At 40.8% G+C, this 18,705-nt stretch overlaps 1 protein-coding gene across 3 annotated transcripts in view; it reads right to left on the bottom strand.

Annotated features, from left to right (window-relative positions):
* LZTR1 (leucine zipper like transcription regulator 1) overlaps positions 1-18,699 on the bottom strand; it is a 39,003-nt gene extending 20,304 nt beyond the window's left edge. Inside the window, exons 1-9 of one of the 3 annotated variants that reach the window (XM_026063752.1) lie at positions 18,618-18,699; positions 18,475-18,531; positions 18,067-18,146; positions 17,585-17,693; positions 15,187-15,270; positions 13,591-13,648; positions 12,860-12,999; positions 11,128-11,329; positions 1,744-1,896 (exon numbers count right to left, since the gene is read on the bottom strand). In XM_026063752.1, the coding sequence (XP_025919537.1) occupies positions 1,744-1,896; positions 11,128-11,329; positions 12,860-12,999; positions 13,591-13,648; positions 15,187-15,270; positions 17,585-17,693; positions 18,067-18,146; positions 18,475-18,524 (876 nt within the window). In that variant the 5' untranslated portion in view covers positions 18,525-18,531; positions 18,618-18,699. Of the gene's footprint in view, positions 1-1,743; positions 1,897-11,127; positions 11,330-12,859; positions 13,000-13,590; positions 13,649-15,186; positions 15,271-15,738; positions 15,755-17,584; positions 17,694-18,066; positions 18,147-18,474; positions 18,532-18,617 lie in introns of those variants that run through there. The other 2 variants (XM_026063753.1, XM_026063755.1) reach the window with 2 other exon arrangements.
* Positions 18,700-18,705: the final 6 nt, after the last annotated feature.

Raw genomic sequence — 18,705 nt, forward strand, 5'->3', positions numbered from 1 at the left:
CTTGAAGCTAAAATCTTTCCAATATCACGCATGCTGGTCTGTCCTCTGATCGTTATCCATTAGTTCCCAGCTCATCATTGGCAAAGCTCCATGCTCTCCAGCTGCTCCTTCACACAGAGCTCAACCCCTTCTCCTAACCTTCCCTACCCGTCTTTCTGGTCACACGAGCTATCTCATCATGTTGCTAATCCCAGCGAGATCTCAGCTCTGCAACTGTGCACAAGCATCTAATTCCCTGTTTCCTACGCCACGCGTGTTTGTGCAGAGGCAGCTGAGATGAGCTTCCAGTTGTGCTGTTTGCACAAGGAGAGCGCAAGAACCTTTCCAATGGTGTTGTCCCCAGATGCTTCTTCACAGTCCCCCATGCCTTCACTTCTCTTCAGATTTTGACAACCCTCCCTCAATGTACCAAAGTGTAAACCTTCCAGATAATAGGGCAAGAACTGCATTCAGTACTGTATTCTTGCAAAAAGCCTAACACCTTAGAGATAGGCCTGTATTAGGTATGCTTACTGATAAAGGTACACTGGTATATCTACCGATAAAGTCCACCTGGTGGGATCACAACAGTTATCTAAAATCAGCACTGTCCAAACATAACTTTAGTCCCACAGGTGCAAAATCTGTGCAATCTGTGCAAAACTCTACTTTTGATTTGCAACAACTGTAATTTCAGTAAGGGTTTCCACTGGCACATCTCCATCAGTCAGACTGTCATGTGTGAATCTGAAGGGTTATCATCCTTCTTCTTATTCAGAGTGCATATGAGACTGCTAGAAATCACAGGCTGTCCAAGATGCATTGCCAACTTGAATACATTTGCCAGCTCCAGACCCTGTATTTATCTCTCTCAATCAACACAATCTCCTTACTTTATTAGCAGTGCCTGACAAAACAAATTTTAGATTCAAGCCTGACAGCTTTCATGTTCCCGGTTGGCATCCCTCTCTGAGATATACTACCCCGTTTCATCTGTTGAAGTGTTTCGTCTATTTAAGGTTAATGAGATTTGCAATCGGAGGCTCCTTTCAAGCTGGAACCTTTGCTTTCAAAAGCAGATCTCATCAGTTACCTTTGCTTCCCGTTCAGAATCGCTCTCCACACTGTTGGCATGACCCCAATCATTATTTTCAAAATTCAAGTACTTCAGAAAGCAGCACACTCATTTTTTGGTGTTTCTTGCACTTAAAACTCTTTCCATTTACTCTCTAGACTGCACAAATTGAGTTTGTCCTGTGGTGCTAATACAGGTTCTGATTTGACTTACAAAGCTGCATTTTGCTTCCCTCTGTGTTAGAGAGCCTAGTAATCACTCATGTAGCTGAGATTACAGCCCTGAGCATGACCTCTGGGGCTAATTCCCCACATTTTAAAATAATTGTGCAAATCCCTACATAAACTCATTTATTGCAATTTTGACCTGGCTAACTATAAATTCAGCTTAACATGAAGTCCTTAACAAATTAAGTTGAATCATCGTAAAACTGGAATTAAAGCAAATGAACAGTTTCCACCCAGGGGTCTACGCTATTTTCTATAAACAATTTAGAACTCATATGTGCAGAGTCAATGCTTCTTAGCTTGCAGTTTAAAGCAAAATGGCTCAAGACAAATTTCAAGGAGAGAAGAAAGGAGTGGAGAGGAGAAAGTATGTACAAGACTGGAATTTACTTTCTCCTCCTGGAATAGAATTTAATTTGCATTTTTAAAGTTTTTTTCACTTCCGTGTGTTACTTTATTTACCTCTGAGTCTGTTGTGGGTGGTTGTTTAACTGTTGTTATGCCGAAATCTAAACCAAATACATCCCGAGATTTTTTTAAACCACGTTCTTCTGAGGGCAAGGAAGGAGCTTCTTCTGGGGCAGATACTCTCTCAGCCACATCTGGATGGGACACCTGGTTACAAGATTTAAAAACAATAACGTATAAAAGTATAGGTGGGATGCAAGAGAGTGGACACTGAGCAAGGAGTCCCTCTATGGCTGAAGCTCCAAAAGGTCATGCCCAAAACATTCAGAACCAGTCCAGAGAAAGCACCATAGTCTTGTTTGGAGCCTGTCACTGTGACTAAACAATTTAACAAATTAGTCATGCAGTTTTATTTTGCTTATTGCAATGGCAGATGTACACAGCAATTAAAATTTTAAGCATTAATTCCTTTTTGTCTGTTCTCGTCCTCCGATGGCTCTTCGTGACAAGCTGAGGGCTTTGTTTATTGCAATAGGAAAAATTCAGATTATCAACAAAGATAGCAAAGAGGCAATATCAACCAAATATTCCCATGGTTTGGGACAGATTTCCCGTTTTGGCTTGATCCAAAAGCAGAGCAGATGAATCATTGTGGAGAGACAACCTGTATCTTGTGTCAAAGCTGACAACCACATCTGGAAGACTGCCAAATGTAACCGTTTTCTACGGACAATACCAGCCCCAGGTTACACGTTACACCACTGCATGATGAGAGGCAACTGGCCTCGAGCTAACACAGCTAGCTGCCCCTCCAGAGACCATTCTGAGGGCCAGCTGAAAGCATGGTTTGGACTACCAATGGTCCAAACACAACTCTTTCATACTTCTGCCAGGAGATCTGGTCCAAGGAGGCAAAAACGTAACTCTCTGATTCTCTTTTCATTTCTCTTCTAAACATTCTTGGAGGGAGAGTTGTTCTCTTGGCTGTGAAGATTTTATTAGCTATACTGTTAGTGCAGGCTGTGGCTATTTGTGTTGTTTCCAGTGTTTTTCTTGCAACTCTGTTCATTTTTCAAAGCATTTCTAACATGCTTTCAGTCTCTTTCAGGATGAAGTCCCAACACCGTGCAATATTAGGAGACAGCTAAAATCAAATCCACTCTAGCTAAGTATTTCAGGGTTTGTCTTTCTCCTTCTCTCAGCTCTCAGAAGACTTCTTACACAATAAATTACTATTGTGTAGTTTTTAACTGCCCTCACCCCCACATATGAATGAGCATGTAATTAAGGAAGCTGATCATTGCACTAAACTCCAAAGCCAGCAAGGATGCATCCAGATCTCTTCCATGGTCTGGGAACACTGATGAGCCTCTCTATCCTCCAATATTGCTAAAGACTCTAGCCACCATGAAATAAAAAGGCCTAAGGCCATCAACAAACAAATCTGATGAACAAACAGAAACTAAAATGATTTAAAAAAAAAAATCCATTTTCCTCTGAAACTGGAAAAAAACTAGAAGCTCCAACAGGTCCAAATGAGATTTCACTACTGGCAGCTGATTTTACTCATGAGATACTTCTACACTATCATACCAGGCAACAGCATAATGTTCTAAGACAGATGGGCAGACAGAGCTTGGGATATTCATTAAGTTCAAGGATTAAAAATATTTTCACATGCTGGGTATAGAAAAATCTGCATGGTTGAGAGACAAAAATGGAACAGAATCATTTTATAGTGACCTTCAACATATTAGAGTTCTGCAAATTTAAAAAGAAGCACAGTGCAAATCCTGAAGCCCTTGATTATGCCTTTCCTTAGATAATTACTCTTTTCAGAATAAGGCAATGGACTCATCTATCATAGATAATGATGACTCCTGGATCTGAGTACCTGAAGCAAACAAAGTGCTCTTGATAATCCAGGAAGCACCTAATATTTTTAAAAATCTGGCATGATGTTAGTCTATGAACACAACTTGGGCCAAGGCTTCTTCCACCTTTAAAGAAGGAGGATCCAGCAAACTATAGGACAGTCAGCTTCACCTCAGTCCCTGAAAGGTTATGGAGCAAATCCTCCCGGAAGCTATTTTCACCACATGAAGGAGAAGGTGATTGAGAATAGCCACCATGGATTTACCAGGACAAATTACAGAATCACAGAATGGTTGAGGTTGGAAGGGACCTTTGGAGATCATCTAGTTCAACCCCCCTGCTCAAGCAGGGTCACCTAGAGCACATTGTACAGGATTGCATCCAGGCAGGTTTTAAATATCTCCAGAGAAGGAGACTCCACAACCTCTCTGGGCAACCTGTGCCAGTGCTCTGTCGCCCTCACAGTGAAGAAGTTTTTCCTCATGTTCAGATGGAACTGCCTGTGTTTCAGTTTGTGCCCATTGCCTCGCGTCCTGTCGCTGGGCACCACTGAAAAGAGTCTGGTCCCATCCTCTTGACACCCTCCCTTAAGATACTTGTACACGTTAATAAGATCCCCTCTCAGCCTTCTCTTCTCTAGGCTAAACAGTCCCAGCTCTCTCAGTCTTTCCTCATAAGAGAGATGCTCCAGTCCCCTAATCATCTTTGTAGCCCTTCGCTGGACTTGCTCCAGTAGTGCCACATCCCTCTTGTACTGGGGAGTCCAGAACTGGACGCAGTACTCCAGACGTGGCCTCACCAGGGCTGAGGAGAGGGGGAGGATCACCTCCCTCGACCTGCTGGCAACACTCTTCGTGATGCACCCCAGGATACCATTGGCCTTCTTGGCCACAAGGGCACATTGCTGCCTCATAGATAACTTGTCCACCAGCACTCCCAGGTCCTTCTCAGCAGAGCTGCTTTCCAGCAGGTCAGCCCCCAGCCTGTATTGGTGCATGGGGTTATTCCTCCCTAGGTGCAGGACCCTGCACTTGCTTTTGTTGAACTTCATGAGGTTCCTCTCCGCCCAACTCACCAGCCTGTCCAGGTCTCCCTAAATGGCAGCACAGCCCTCTGGTGTATTGGCCACTCCTCCCAGTTTTGTATCATCAGCAAACTTGCTGAGGGTGCACTCTGTGCCTTCACCCAGGTCACTGATGAGCAAGTTGAACAATATTGGATCCAGTACTGACTCTTGGGGGACACTGCTAACTACTGGCCTCCAACTAGACTCTGCACCGCTGATCACAACCCTCTGAGCTCTGCCATTCAGCCAGTTGAATTTGAATTGTTCCTGACTAACCTGATTGCCTTCTACAAAATGATGACCAGCTTCATGGATAGAGGAAAACATTGCATTCTCAGCAAGTTTGCGGTCAATATCAAATTGTTTGGAGCAGCTGAAATGCTGGAGGCTGCTACTCAGAGGGACCTACATAGGCTGGAAAAATGGGCTGACAGGCACCTCACGAAATTCAATCAAGGCAAATGCAAAGTCTTGCCCATGGGAGAGAATAACTCCTTGCAATGATACAAGCAGGGGACTAGCTTTCTAGAAAGCAGCTTTGCAGAAGAGCTGGCAGTCCTAGTGAACAACAAGCTGAACAGGAATCAGCAGTGTTCTCCTGCAGTAACAAAGACCAACAGCATCCTGGCCTGTATCAGCACGAGCATAGCCAGCAGGTCAAGAGAAGTAATTTTCCCCCCTCAATTTGGCACCATGTCTGCAGTACTGTGCCCTGTTCTGGGCTCCCCAGTACAAGAAAGGCATTGGGAAATTCCGACTAGATATAAAGGAAAAATGTCTTAGAACAGAACTAACAAAATCTATCACCTATCCAGGTATCTATCATAGATACCTGGAGAGTACCTTATTAGAGGTCATTTCCATTCCTACCACTTCCGCTGGTAGAAACTTCTCAAAACTTCTCATGAAACCTCCAACACTGCACTATTGTTAGAAAGTCAGAAATATTTTGGCTGCAGCATATTTATTGAGCTCATCATAATGACATTGCCAACATGGATTCGTCACTGAACTTCGAAACAGTTTAAAACATAGGACATTCTCAATAAATCTCATTTCATACGAAGACGTTAACAGAAAAGCTATTTTCATGGATTGTGGCAGAAAATAAAAAGTTCAACACCATGATGAAGAAAGCTACAACACAGGATAAATCACCAGATACAAAAGCAAAGTTATAAATATGAGATTTTGCAGTTCTGGTTGTGGTAAGTAACAGGGGATGGGAAGGGGGCATGACTTGATCTTTTCCTCAGTGTAAAGTGGAATATTTTCTTCCTTTTGACATTCACTAGAGAATGCAGCATGGAAACAGAGAGTTATCACTGCAAAGGTCAGGATCCAAGAAAAACTAAATTATTTAAAGACTGCTATAATAGCAGTAAACTCTTTTCCTCTAAAATCATTTTAATATAACCATTGCAAAATTTAAAAGTAGTATTAACATATAAATCATCAGAGAGGATTAGGTACGGTTTAAAGAACAAGTATTTTCAAATCCATTGAACATATTTCAGAGGATCATACACTGCAGTCTAACAACAGATTGTAAAATCAAATGAATGACTATTTGCTTCTTTTTAGCACTGTCATGTGCATTCAAAGATTAAATTACCATAAGAGTATTTTTGGGATCTTAATCTGACTTCCTGACTAAAACAACCTTCAAGACTTCTTTGAATTAGTACTGACATGGAGCTTTTCTTTTAGGAAAACTTTCTGTCTTAGAAAACATCAAATCCTGCTTTAGAAGTAGTGGAGAATCTACCAAGAAACTCTGATAAAATGTTCCAATGCATCATTACCCTCATTCTTTAATATCTGTAGACCTTTATATACTTTTTTTACTTTAGTCTCAATATATCTAGGCTCAACTTTCAGCCACCAGATCTTGCCTTATCTTTTACCAGTTGATTAAAAAGCCTCTGCTCCCCAGGTAGGTTTTTCTAAACAGTGAAGAATTAATTTCCCAAACCTTCCTTTAAGAGACTGAGCTTTACGACTGTTTCACTATGTTTTCCAGTCTTTGACCGTCTTCAGATTTCTTCTCTGAGTAACCTCCTTGATTTGTGGACACAAGACGGTAAGATATTACACTGGAAGATTTAGCTATGAGCACAGGGATAATGTATTTATGTTACTAAACGCTACTATGCTACGTCAACTGGTAGAGCCAAGAATATCATTAGCACTTCCAGTCATTTTACATCCCAGGGAGCTTGTCATCAAATACCCACAATGACTAAAGTTTTTATAAGTCATCGTTTCCAAAGATACTGTAAGGGAAACTATTAAGTATAGCCCACATTTCCTGTTCTTAGATTTATTACTTTACATATATACTGAAATATGTATTGTTTGTCTGTGCCCACCTTAATAAGAAATCCAGATTGCGCCTAGTGGTCTGTTCTTTTAATAAATTATTGGCAAATGCCAGACAAGTAATGAATATTTGGGGAAAGCTGTGATTTTCTGTTTTCTTTCAAGGTCATTGACAGAAGTTTTAAATAGTGCAGCAATAAGAACTGGTCCCTGAAGGACCTAAGCAGAATTGCACGCTGACTAACTATTCCTCACTCAAAACCATATTTCATTTCTTTCAATTATCCAAGTTTATATCTGCTTGATGTTCATACTATACTGTTCTAGCTTCTTATTGGTAAATGCCCTACCCAAACATATTTCTTCCGCTTATCATCCAGGTAAGCCTTGATTTTTCTTTTCTCTGCAAGAATTCTGTAAAAGCATGTAATGAAAATCATTCAGAAAGAATACGGAGGAAGAGCTGAGAAACAGAAGTCAAGGTGTGTGATGATCTTAACTATATTTACTCTGATTAACCAGATTTTTATAAATCTTATCCTTTTCAAAATGTCTGTCTCCAATTTATCGAGCATGAACTAGAAAAAGTCACCTACGCAAAGATCCAAAATATATATACATATATATATATATATATAAAAATTACTTTCTGAAAAGGCTGCAAGTCTGAATACCACATATTCTTTGATTATATAAAAAAAAACAGTTTTCTCTTTGGACTGTGAAATGCTAAATCTTATCTCTACTAGCAGAAGATGATACCCTGGGAATTAAACTCGTGGCATCCAAAGGTAATGAGATCTTGTCAGGGGCCTCACTGCAGGAATTGAGGTTTTTGGTTTTGTTTTGTTTTTTTTTTACATAATACCATGACTCTTTTGCCTGAAGATACTTCAACGGGTGTAACTGATCTCTTCATAAGGAAACTGTAGCCGACCCATCCACAATAGGTTGACTAAATCCTTTTAATCCTTCTTAGCTGCCCTCAAACCATGTCACTATAATCCATCTGAAGAGGAATCCTAGAACTGTGCTTCAAAGTAAGCTCCAAAAGGTTACCACCACCGTATCCACCCTGTTTTTACAGGGGAGGAGCACGAGTGCCGTATCTGTGTCTGCTGGGAGGCAATCGTGCAAGATGGGGCATTTTGCCTCTTATTGCTTACTGATGTGTTGTGCTCTTCCAACCCTCTTCAGAAAGCCCAGGGTATTTTGAGTTCAGTAGGAAATCTCAAGGCCAATAAAGAAATAAGAAAATGTATTTTTTTTTTTTTAATCCTTTGATAACGCTGTACAAAGGGAGTCCGGCACCTCAGGACGCTTGGCAGCATTATACGGACACACACGGAGTCAGACCTGATATGCCTCTAAGTGCCTTAGAAAAGCAGAAACTCCGGCTGTGAGATCATCTAACACAGAAGGGATGGAGAACAGGTCTGGGCACTCTGTCCAATACCTATGCACATACACTACAGTAACAAGAAAAAGGCATCGGTAACTAAGGATTGCAACTGTGCAGTTAGGAAAGCACGTCTTGCCACTTTGGAGACATCCTAAAAGCATAAAGAAAGGCTTCCTGGCGTATTTTTGCAGTACTGATCTGTTTTCATTTTAGTTCCTCCTCTTCCTATTTTTAAGCCAATCCTCTACGCCACAGCAAAGAACTATCAACAATTTTGAGAGACCTGCACAGGGAAATAGAAAAGGTCCGTTGCCATATTTGTTTCCAGTTTTTGCTCTACTCCTTTACCCAAAATGCAGATAACACAACACTGTCTCAATACACCTGCAGCAAATGATGCTTGATTGCTGCCCATCCTCCCATGGTTACACCTGGTCAAGACTTGCTTCAACATCCTTCTTGGAACTAAGGAAACGCATCACATGAACATACAGGAGAGGTGAAATTCACTTTTTTCTGTAAAAGTTAACCTGTTTACGTGTTTGTTCTAACTGCCGCTCTGACAAGCAAAGTTGCAATACAGCATTTCTGCAGCAAGGAACATATAACAGGAAAATCCAAGGAGAACATCTGCCATACAATCCATTCATTAGAAGAAATCATCAACTCAAAATCCAAGACAGAGCATCCTACTGCACACTAAAAGTGATCACCATCACTTCAAGTATAAACATAATACTTCAAGTGTTGAGATAACATTGCACTCATGGTGTTCTACTTTGTCTCCTCTTAACGGGAATCATTTTGTTTATAAGTATGGATAAGAAAGAAAATTTGTGCGAGTTCAAAGAGGGTGCTGGGAATAATATGGTACTAGAGATTCACTGCCACTGTTAAAAGTCTTTACCAAAAGCCCACGGGAACTTCAGGAAAACAATTCTGAGATGTGATCTACTTATCACTCCCGAATTAAAACTTCTTCAGAATGTCAAAAGTCTCTCAGGTCTTGCAGTTAATCTGTCTTTTAAGAAAATTTACAACCACATGTTTCAGCAGTGCTTCAATCTTACATTGCCTTTTTACAAAATTAAGTCTCTAGATGCCATAGCTGTGGGAGAAACTTCAATATATAACACATGCAACTAACAGCCAGATACCTGCCTGGCACTGCAGACAGCTCAAGAAAATATGAAGTGCCATATTCATTTTAGCAGGGGCTAAAACGGATGATAATGCTGTTTTACAACACTGTCAACAGTTTTGCTCCTGGAAGTGATGAGCACTGTATCATGAGGAACAAAAATCTGAGGAAGCCTTAAATGTCAAACAGTAAAACTGGTAGGCACAGAACTGGGTTTATACACCTGAAGATGACCGTACCTTTAAAAAGGGGGGAATGTTGTTTTATTAATTTCACGTGAAAATATATCAACTTTGTCAAATATAAAATAGGCTACCTTGAAATACTTTGGTCAAATAATTTTCTAAAACCTGGCCCACACGCATTGTTATTGTAAGAGCTGTGTGTAATGGTACTTTCCTATTCATCAAATGCTGAATTATGTACCTTTGCGGACGAACTAAAATACAGTGCAACAGTCAAAGACGTGAACACCTCAGTCACGCAACTTCTGGTAAAATTAATAAGTGTGCATTTTCATCCTTATTCATGTAATATCTATCTCTAAAGTATAACCTTAAGCTCTGCAGTTCTCTATACAGCACACCGATATCAAGTATTTCTTCCCCTTACATCAGCGAATGCAAACTCTCTATACCTAGTATTAAACCAATTGAAGTATTTTAACATGGCTTAAGGCAAAACCTATTAAAACGAACAAATATAGTCACTGCAATCATTCTAAATTCAGGAAATACACATTTAAATACAAGCTTTGAGAAACCTACTCTTTTTTTTGCGTTCTGAATGAAATGAAATGATCGGAGGCCATGGAAACCACATCTACAAATACCATGCAAACCCTTAGCACTTCAACTTTGCAAAGCCCGGTTATCCCAGAGATGCTTATTTATCAGTGTGCTAGGCAAAAAAAATTCACATTACCACATAATTGCTGCATTGCAATGAGCAGCCCAAAAGGGACGTATTAACAAGTTCTTAATTATTGTATTTCCTCATTTTGGATGTTTACTTGGTCATCAATAGCCTACTGCCTTTTTCTGCTCCTGTTAAAAGCATAAGGTTTTTGACTGTTATTTTATATGTTTTATTAACTCAAATACTTTCCAAAAAAGCCATTTCTGAGCTTCCCTATTATCCCCAATTTTACAATCATACCTTTATACGTGAACACTTTACACTTGACCTAAAAGGGAAATGCTATTCTGCATAATTACAGAATTGAAGATTTTACAGGAACACAGGAATTATTGCAGTGAGAACAACCAATACCTTGTCCAGTCTGGAATTCTGCTTCAAGAGAATCACACAGACAACCACACAGCAGCTGGTCCACACGGTGAGTTTATTCCTAATCTTTGGCAGATAATGGTTGACTCAAGACTTGAATTACAAGTGTTTTATGAGACTTCTAAACAGCACTAAGGAAAGTTTTTAATGTGTCAGCACTGACTAACTTTTAAAGAATGTTGCCCACACTATTTCAATTGTTTAACCATTAGTGGGAAGAAGCTATTATTGTTTAAATAAAATTCTCTGTCTCTGTCCATAACATGTCCATAGTATGGCAACAAGAGATGGATCAAAAAAGAGAGAGTGTAAACGGAAAAAAACAAATGCTGAACTTTTTACCTCACTGTCCGGACTGGGTTGGATAACTTCCCACGTCTGCGAGTCCACATCATAGCAGTGAAGTTCATTAGGCAGCGTGTTATCTGCTGCGCCACCAAACACGTAGAGGTGCCGATCAAATGCCACCATCGTGTGGCCGTATCTTCGCTGTGGAGGAGGAGGGGAGCCGCGAAGTAAGTGCTCAGTAGGAATTCGTGTCCAGCTGAGACGTAAGACATGAAACAGAGTATAACTTTTACAATTCTGTTCTGCAAAGTGAATTTTCTAACTCTCTCTCAGATTATAAGGAAGAGGAGCCTGTTACAGTAGTTATTGAGTCTATATGACTGCAGACAACCACTAATCCTTCAAATTTCTGAGACCTACATCAACTCCATGCTGTCAAACTTCTAACTGAAAATGCTATAAAGGCAACATGGTTCCACTAACTAGTTATGTTATATCACCATATATTTTAACAGCTAACCGTTCTAATCAAATGGCAACAGTCTGATAAGGTCTCACATTTTGATAAGGTATCACGTAGTTTAAGATTAAGACTCTTACACTATTTCAACCAAGGGTTTGCAGCAGTTAGCTTTTGTTTCAGTTGTGGTTCAGCTTCAACCATGACCAAAACTGTGCCTGGTCAACCATGAGGCTGGTACCCAGAGAAACCAGGTTTCCAGAAGAGACTAGCGCATCTGTATTCCCACTAGTGGGCCTTTCTCTTACCAGAGGTACACATTTTCAGAGCGATGGTTACCACCCTGAGAAACAGTCACACCAAACGTCTTGAACTGAATATCTGAACTGAATGAAGCAGGAAAATCAAACGATCACAAATCAGTGTTGAAAATCTGGACTGCAGCTTGGTATTCCTCAGTTGGGATGTAATTTATGATCATCTCATCTCTGCAACTCCGGCATTTTAAAGTCGCTTTTCATCCAACCACATCCAGATTTTTACTATTATATTTCATCACTACCAAACTATTTTTCTTTTCTTTTTTTTTTTTTAAGACTAGGAGCTAAAAAATTAAAACTTACTATAAAATATTGGAATTTCTCATCTGAAAGTTTATGCATAAGACACAGAATCAGCCACCCACCCATTCAGGATTGGCCATAGAGTAGTTTTGTCCTCAAGAAGTAGTACTATCACCAAGTTACTCCTTTTAACTATTCAGCATGAAGCACCTAACAGTTTCACTAAAGACACTACCAGGAATTAAATGAGAAAATCATGAGCTATAGCAATGCATTAGTTGTGCATGTCAGATATGTAATAGGATTTCTGAATAGATAATGTACCCTTTCCCCAAGTGGGATGCTTCAAAATTATATCTGAAATCACCCAGTTTACATAATTTTAAAAGATACTGTGCATTCTACAGTTCCTAATGATTTCAATATGAACCTCTCGAAAATTGTTTTTAATCAAGTATGTAAACAATGACTTTCAGTAACATAACATTTGGCAGCCAGTTCTGAATAAACTGAGATCAATTGTTATTACTTAAAGTGAATCTGCAGAACTTTCTGTACTTCTGTTAAAAAACAGCGAAAACACCTGGCAAACTACAAAGTCTCATTAAAATAGTTCTTTTTAGCTTATTTCAACTGGAAACAATCTGCCTTTCTTAGTCATGAGATACAGTATTCTTCCTCAATACTTTTAAATACATGCATTTCTCAACTCAAATAGTCAAGGATTATGTGGATATTGTGTGACTTAATTGTCTACACTTACATTTTTTCCTTGAATTCAAACTGAAAGAGATTATTGGTAATCTTTGCTCCGCTCTGGCCAGAGAAAACAAACATCTTGTCTTTGCAAACAGCCACAGGAAAATTACAGCACGAAGGAGGGATCTCACCACTTTGCTCAATCTGAAAGATAACAAAGTTCAAAACGAACAAAGTATTTTCGTAGTGCAAAGCCACGCATGTTGAAATATGCTGTAGACCAGGCAATACATCACCAGATAAAGACAGACCAATAGCAGCAATGTTTCCAGACAACCAAGACACCATAAATCTGGCTAAAGTCAATTAACTAATGCTGTGCCTACGCATCTGCACAAACTAATTTTACCAAGGGAAAAGAAAGGTTAGAAGGCCATACTTTTAAAAGCCCTGCCACTGTAAGGATCAGGACTCTGATCTCGATAGCTGGTGAGCAAAGCTTCCAGTTTACGGCAGTGATTGAAGTGGGAAATGCAGTCCTTTTTTATAAGTGGCATAAAAAAAGTCCACTACTGGCAGACTGGGTCCTGCTCACAGATTCAGAAGTAAAAATCACACTTTCATACACACCTCATTTTCCAAACAAACAAAAATCAAATTTGAACGCTGTTTCTTTTCGCATGTGTGACATATGTAATGAAGAGAGAAAAATATGATTTAACATAGTAAATTTTAAATAAATGTACATGAAAACCAAAAAAGGAAATTGTGTTATTTCACCTTAAAGCTTCTTACCTCTTCCCAACAGGTTAACTCTCTGTCCTGTAGGCCAATTGTCCACATGTCGTTTAACCTATATTATAACAAAAAATACCTGATTTGAAACTGTTTATTGGTGGTTATTTTTAGCTTACGGAGTTGAAAGGACAGAACTCGTATTTCATCAGCATTCCTCCTCCTGCACAGGAAGAATCTCCTATTTCTCCTAGCAGAGAAACCGACTGGAATATTTTTGTCCTATACCTAAAGTTTATACCACCATCTATCATCTCCTGTAAACTTCCTTCCTTCGCGTTAGTTTTGTACTACAGTTAACAACTACACGCAGCAGTTCTGCCAGGAGCTTAAGGATTTAAGATATTTAATCTTGGAGAATTTAACAGAAATTCCCCTTTTAATCCTGCTTTCTTCTGCCCATTCCTGGTAAGCCCTGATATTGAGCACAGTAATTAGTTATGTGGCAGAATTCTGCCTCAAATACATAAAAGGATGAAACGGGTAACCTAACACTTCACTGACTACTACGTATGACGATGCTCTTTCCAGTACAAGTTACTCGCAGACAATTACAAATAATTCTTTTGTTGAAATTTGCCTGGAGGCTCCTCTTCCCCAAAAATATATTTTTAACACAATCATGGTAAAATAGATAGCTCCTCTCACCCAATCCCTCCTTGCAGCTATGCAAGGTCCTTGGGGAATTCCTTAAGCTGGAACTAAGCAACTCCACAGAATCATGCATCTTTCTCAAACCCCTCTTTGAGAAATAAAGAGAAGATCCCCTATGCTTTTTCCATATGCATAGGGAAATGTCCACAAAAAATTCCACAGTTAACTGCGCTCTCCTGGAGACTGTGAGGAGCTGGCATCTTTTTTCCATCAGAAGAAAAGGCAGCCCAGTAAGTTGACACACCTCCTAGTTCGTGCTGATTTCTATATGCTGTGATGATGCAAATACTGTGCACGACCTTAAGAAACTTCTCATCTTCACCAAGACAGGAAAAAAATAAACAAATGTGTGTTCAGACCTGATTCTTCCCCAAGGGACTGATAGCGAATGCGAAGAACTTGCTATCTGAAACTAAGCACCAGAACTCTTCCTAACTTCTCAGCACCACTCATTTTCAGTCTTTTCTCATCCAAAATCTTATCTGCCTTAGAAGCAAACAATCCTGTCACTTCAGTACAATATCCCACATATTTTCAGAGGAAAAGCTGGCATATTGTTTTCAGTTCCATCATATGACTTCACAGAAAATCCCTGCTTTTTTCCTGCAAGTTTTCAGCAACATCAGAAGGCCTGTGGCCTTTTGAGAAAGGCTCACTTGCCACATCCAAAGATCACTTAGCATCCTTGCAACCAAGCAGGTTATCAATTTATACATCCACAGACATTCTGAGCCAACAGCTTTTTACTTTTTAAATGCATACTTATTTGAACACGAACTGGCGAATTGCAAATGTCTATAATGCTCATCAATAGGCTGGGCTTTACAAAACTCTAGTTATGTGTTTAAAACACGTGGCATAGGAAAACATTCTACAGAGACGAAAAGTGAGTGACTGGGATGTTACAAAAAGGAGCGAGGAGAGAGCGATGCCGTTACCTACCGTGCATTGCCATCGTATCCCGCAAAGATCCACAGCTTGTCGCTATACACTGTTGCGCCATGAGCTGACCTCGCAACCGGCAACCTGCAATTGAGGAGGTTTAAAAACAAAAAAAAATCTGAACCAGCCTGCAAAGGTGCTATAAGAAGGATCTGAATGATAGCCAAAATATGCATTTCACAAGAATAAAAGCCCCCTGCATGAAATGCCTTCAAGCTAGGAATTTGCTTCTGTTATACACCCTCAAAACACAAAATGAGCTTCTGAAGCCCTTATCCAGGGCTGTAGAACTCTACACTCTGTTTCCTTCATTAGAAAAAAAAATCTCAATACATACAGAAAAAAATAAAAAAGAAAACCCAATGAATTCCTTGCCAATCTCCAAATATTCTCAAGTATTTTATGGAAGCTGGCTAAACAGTAGAGGACGATAGCACTTTCATTATGGCTAAGTGGCAATTTACATGTGTTAAAAAGTCATTCGTGAGATACGGTGCCCACAATAAAAGATCAGCCCTACTATTTCTTCTCCCTAATTTTTGTTGTTTTTACCAAATCAGTCAAGAGGTGCTGTACAAAACTGTCATGCCACAAGTCCAGGAGATATAATGTTAGCTTGTTTGAGAAGGCAGCGGTCATTTTTGCAGTACGCAGACCTGCAGCTGGGGGGAAAGACAAAGGCCCCTTGAATTCTTAAACACTCTTATTGATTCTTTACACTTCCATCAGTAAAATATGAATAACGATTATTCTCGGAAATGTCTTGAGCTGCTAAAAGAACCAGAAAAACAAATTACTGATATGATCTATGTTCTAAAATGCAACAGATGTATTTGGTGGTGAACAACAGTAACTCAAGAATGGAGTGTGTCTTCTCTCTTCATCCCTTTCTACAAATTTCAGTAATAAACATTCCCTTCCCTCTTCCCACTAAAACTAGCATTTCAGAGGCTTAAAATATGTAATAAACTGCTTTCTGCCTTGCAGTCCTATTCCTGCATTCACCCATCACAAGTGGCAGCTTATCAGAGAAATACAAGTTACCCTTAACGCACCAGGCTGCGCACCTGCATCCTCAAACACAAACCTAACCCAGCCTACCCCGCTCTTATTCGGTTAGTTCGGAGGTGGGCTGAGATTCCCCTCCAGGAAGGCGTCTTCCAATGCCAGCTCCCGGGAGACAGTGCCAGAGAATAATAGCACAGCCAGATCCATATTCGTGCTACCAGGCAAAGAGGATCATTCCCCAAACGACAAGACTCAGTCAATCAGATGAAGGGTAGTGGACAGGGATCCTCTCCATTCCCACTCCTTTCTTTCTTTTATCCATTCCGTCTAGCCCACCTCGCAGCGCCCTACGGCCTCACAACAAGTATTTGCTATGTTGGTTTTGCTTCAGATAAACCTAGAGTGTGTTCAAAACCTGACCCTACATTTAGATCACATATGCAGCATCAGAAGGAAAAACTTCCCTGCCAGAGATGCTGACCGTAAGAGCACACCAGCATTTTACTCATTTTTGCCAACAGCGAAGGCTTGACAGGCTGCTAAACACGGCTCAGCTTTGCTGACCGTTGCTCATCTGCTGGAGCCACGCACATCACAGAATTACTGACTGGACAAACAAGGCATAAACTAGAGGTTTTGAGCTTTAAACACAGATTTATCAGTACAACTTTTTTTGAACACTGTTTTCACTATTGCTTCCTCAAAGGCACAAAATGTGCCACATGCTTGTGGGGTAAATATTGAATAGCCGGATCAAAATCAGTCATGATTAACATCCTTAAACGAGCACAAAGTCAGCGTTAAGAAATACTGCGTTAACGTCTTTGCTTTTTCCTTGGAAGGCTGTGTGTCAGGAACTCAACTGATCCAAATGTTTATCACTAACTCATTCACGTGCCTCCGAATACATGTGAACGCACATCACCTTAAGGCACTTCAACTAAGCACGTGCACTTCTCAGAGCACTCCAAAAAAGTCAGACTTTAATCAGAGAGGAATTTGCAGATTGAAATACAAATAAGCTTTTAATCATTTTACGATAAAACTAAACTATAAGGATCAACAACTTTTCTGCTATCCTCGAAAAAGAAGCAATTTAAAAGAAATCATTTCCTTTGCTCCCCTCCCTTCTGTCGCAGAAACAAAATGCGAAGAACAGATTTTGGTCAGATTTCCAATATAACACGCTCCAGAATGGAGGCCTGGCAAAAAACGCTTCAGAACAGAAGATGAAATTTGCAGAAAGCTTTAATCAAGAAAGCGTAGTATGCACAGTCCTAGAGCTTTAATACTGACATTGTAACTATTTGTAACTACGTGCCACTGTAAGTGTTTGCTGGGTAATACCCAAGTCCCTTTGAAGAGCGGGGCAATGATGCCAGCTCCTTACCTGCCTTCAGTCTTCCACTCTGTCCACTGTCCAGTTGCAAATTTATATTCAAAAAGATCGTTCTTATTCTTCAAATTGGAATTGGAATAAATGTCTCCAGTATAACCACCTGGGCAACAACAATTTTATTAGACTATTTCAACAGAGCATTTGTAGTCAATATATTAGAAGAAATTTAAATTTAGATCATTCAAACAAAAGCCATTTGACTACTGGAATGCCAAATATGGGAGGCTTGTCCTCCAACCTTACTTCTACCCCTAAAGAAACACTAGAGCAATGAGCTTCAAATCTTCTTTACTTTAGACAAAAGAGCAAAAGTCTTTCAACGCTAAAGTCCAAATCACAATCGACCATGAAAAACTGAATAAGTTCAATAAGATCCTTTGATGCTTCATAGAAAACATCTTACTCCGTTTTACAGAAGGACAGACACGTCGATCATTCCAAACACGCACAGCTGTAACCTGCCGCTGTCTTACCAAACACAAACATGCTGCTCCCGTAGACCACTGCCGAATGGTGGTACCGCGGCGCTGGCGGGGTCCCCGTGGTAAAAGCCCTGCGCGACAGTTAGAACAGCAGCGATCAAACACCGCTGTCACGCTCCAGGCATTCAGAGCTGCTGTGCGGGTTCGACGTGGAAATGGCCACTAAGAGTTAATCTATTGATCGTGAGGGAGTGTTTTCACTATTTTTGGTTTCTTGACTGCATCACCTAAGACCTGATGATAGACTAAGTGGCGTAAGGAAAGGCTGCATGCTGGGGGGGGGGAGGGACAGGGGGGGCTGCTCCTGCGGAGGCCCTGGGGAGACCCCCCGGCCTCTGCTCCTAGCAGAAAGGCGCCGAGGAGGGGCGAGGCGTCGCCCAGCCCCGCGGCGCGGCCCACCTGCACCACGAGCAGTCCTTCACGTCGAAGCGCAGCAGGTCGTTCAGCATCGTCTTCCTGCGGGAGGAAGGGGAGAGGCGGCTGAGGGGGCGGCGGGCGGCGCGGCGGCAGCCCCGCTCCCCTCGGCCCCGCCGCGGCCTTACCCGTTGTCCCCGCCGAAGACGTAGATGGCGTCGCGGTAGGCCACCACGGTGTGCTTGCTGCGCCTGCGGGCGGCAGAGAGCAGCGGTC

The sequence above is a fragment of the Apteryx rowi genome, unplaced genomic scaffold (genome assembly GCF_003343035.1).
Source record: "Apteryx rowi isolate R43461 unplaced genomic scaffold, aptRow1 scaffold_200, whole genome shotgun sequence".
In the NCBI taxonomy this organism is placed as follows: domain Eukaryota; kingdom Metazoa; phylum Chordata; class Aves; order Apterygiformes; family Apterygidae; genus Apteryx; species Apteryx rowi.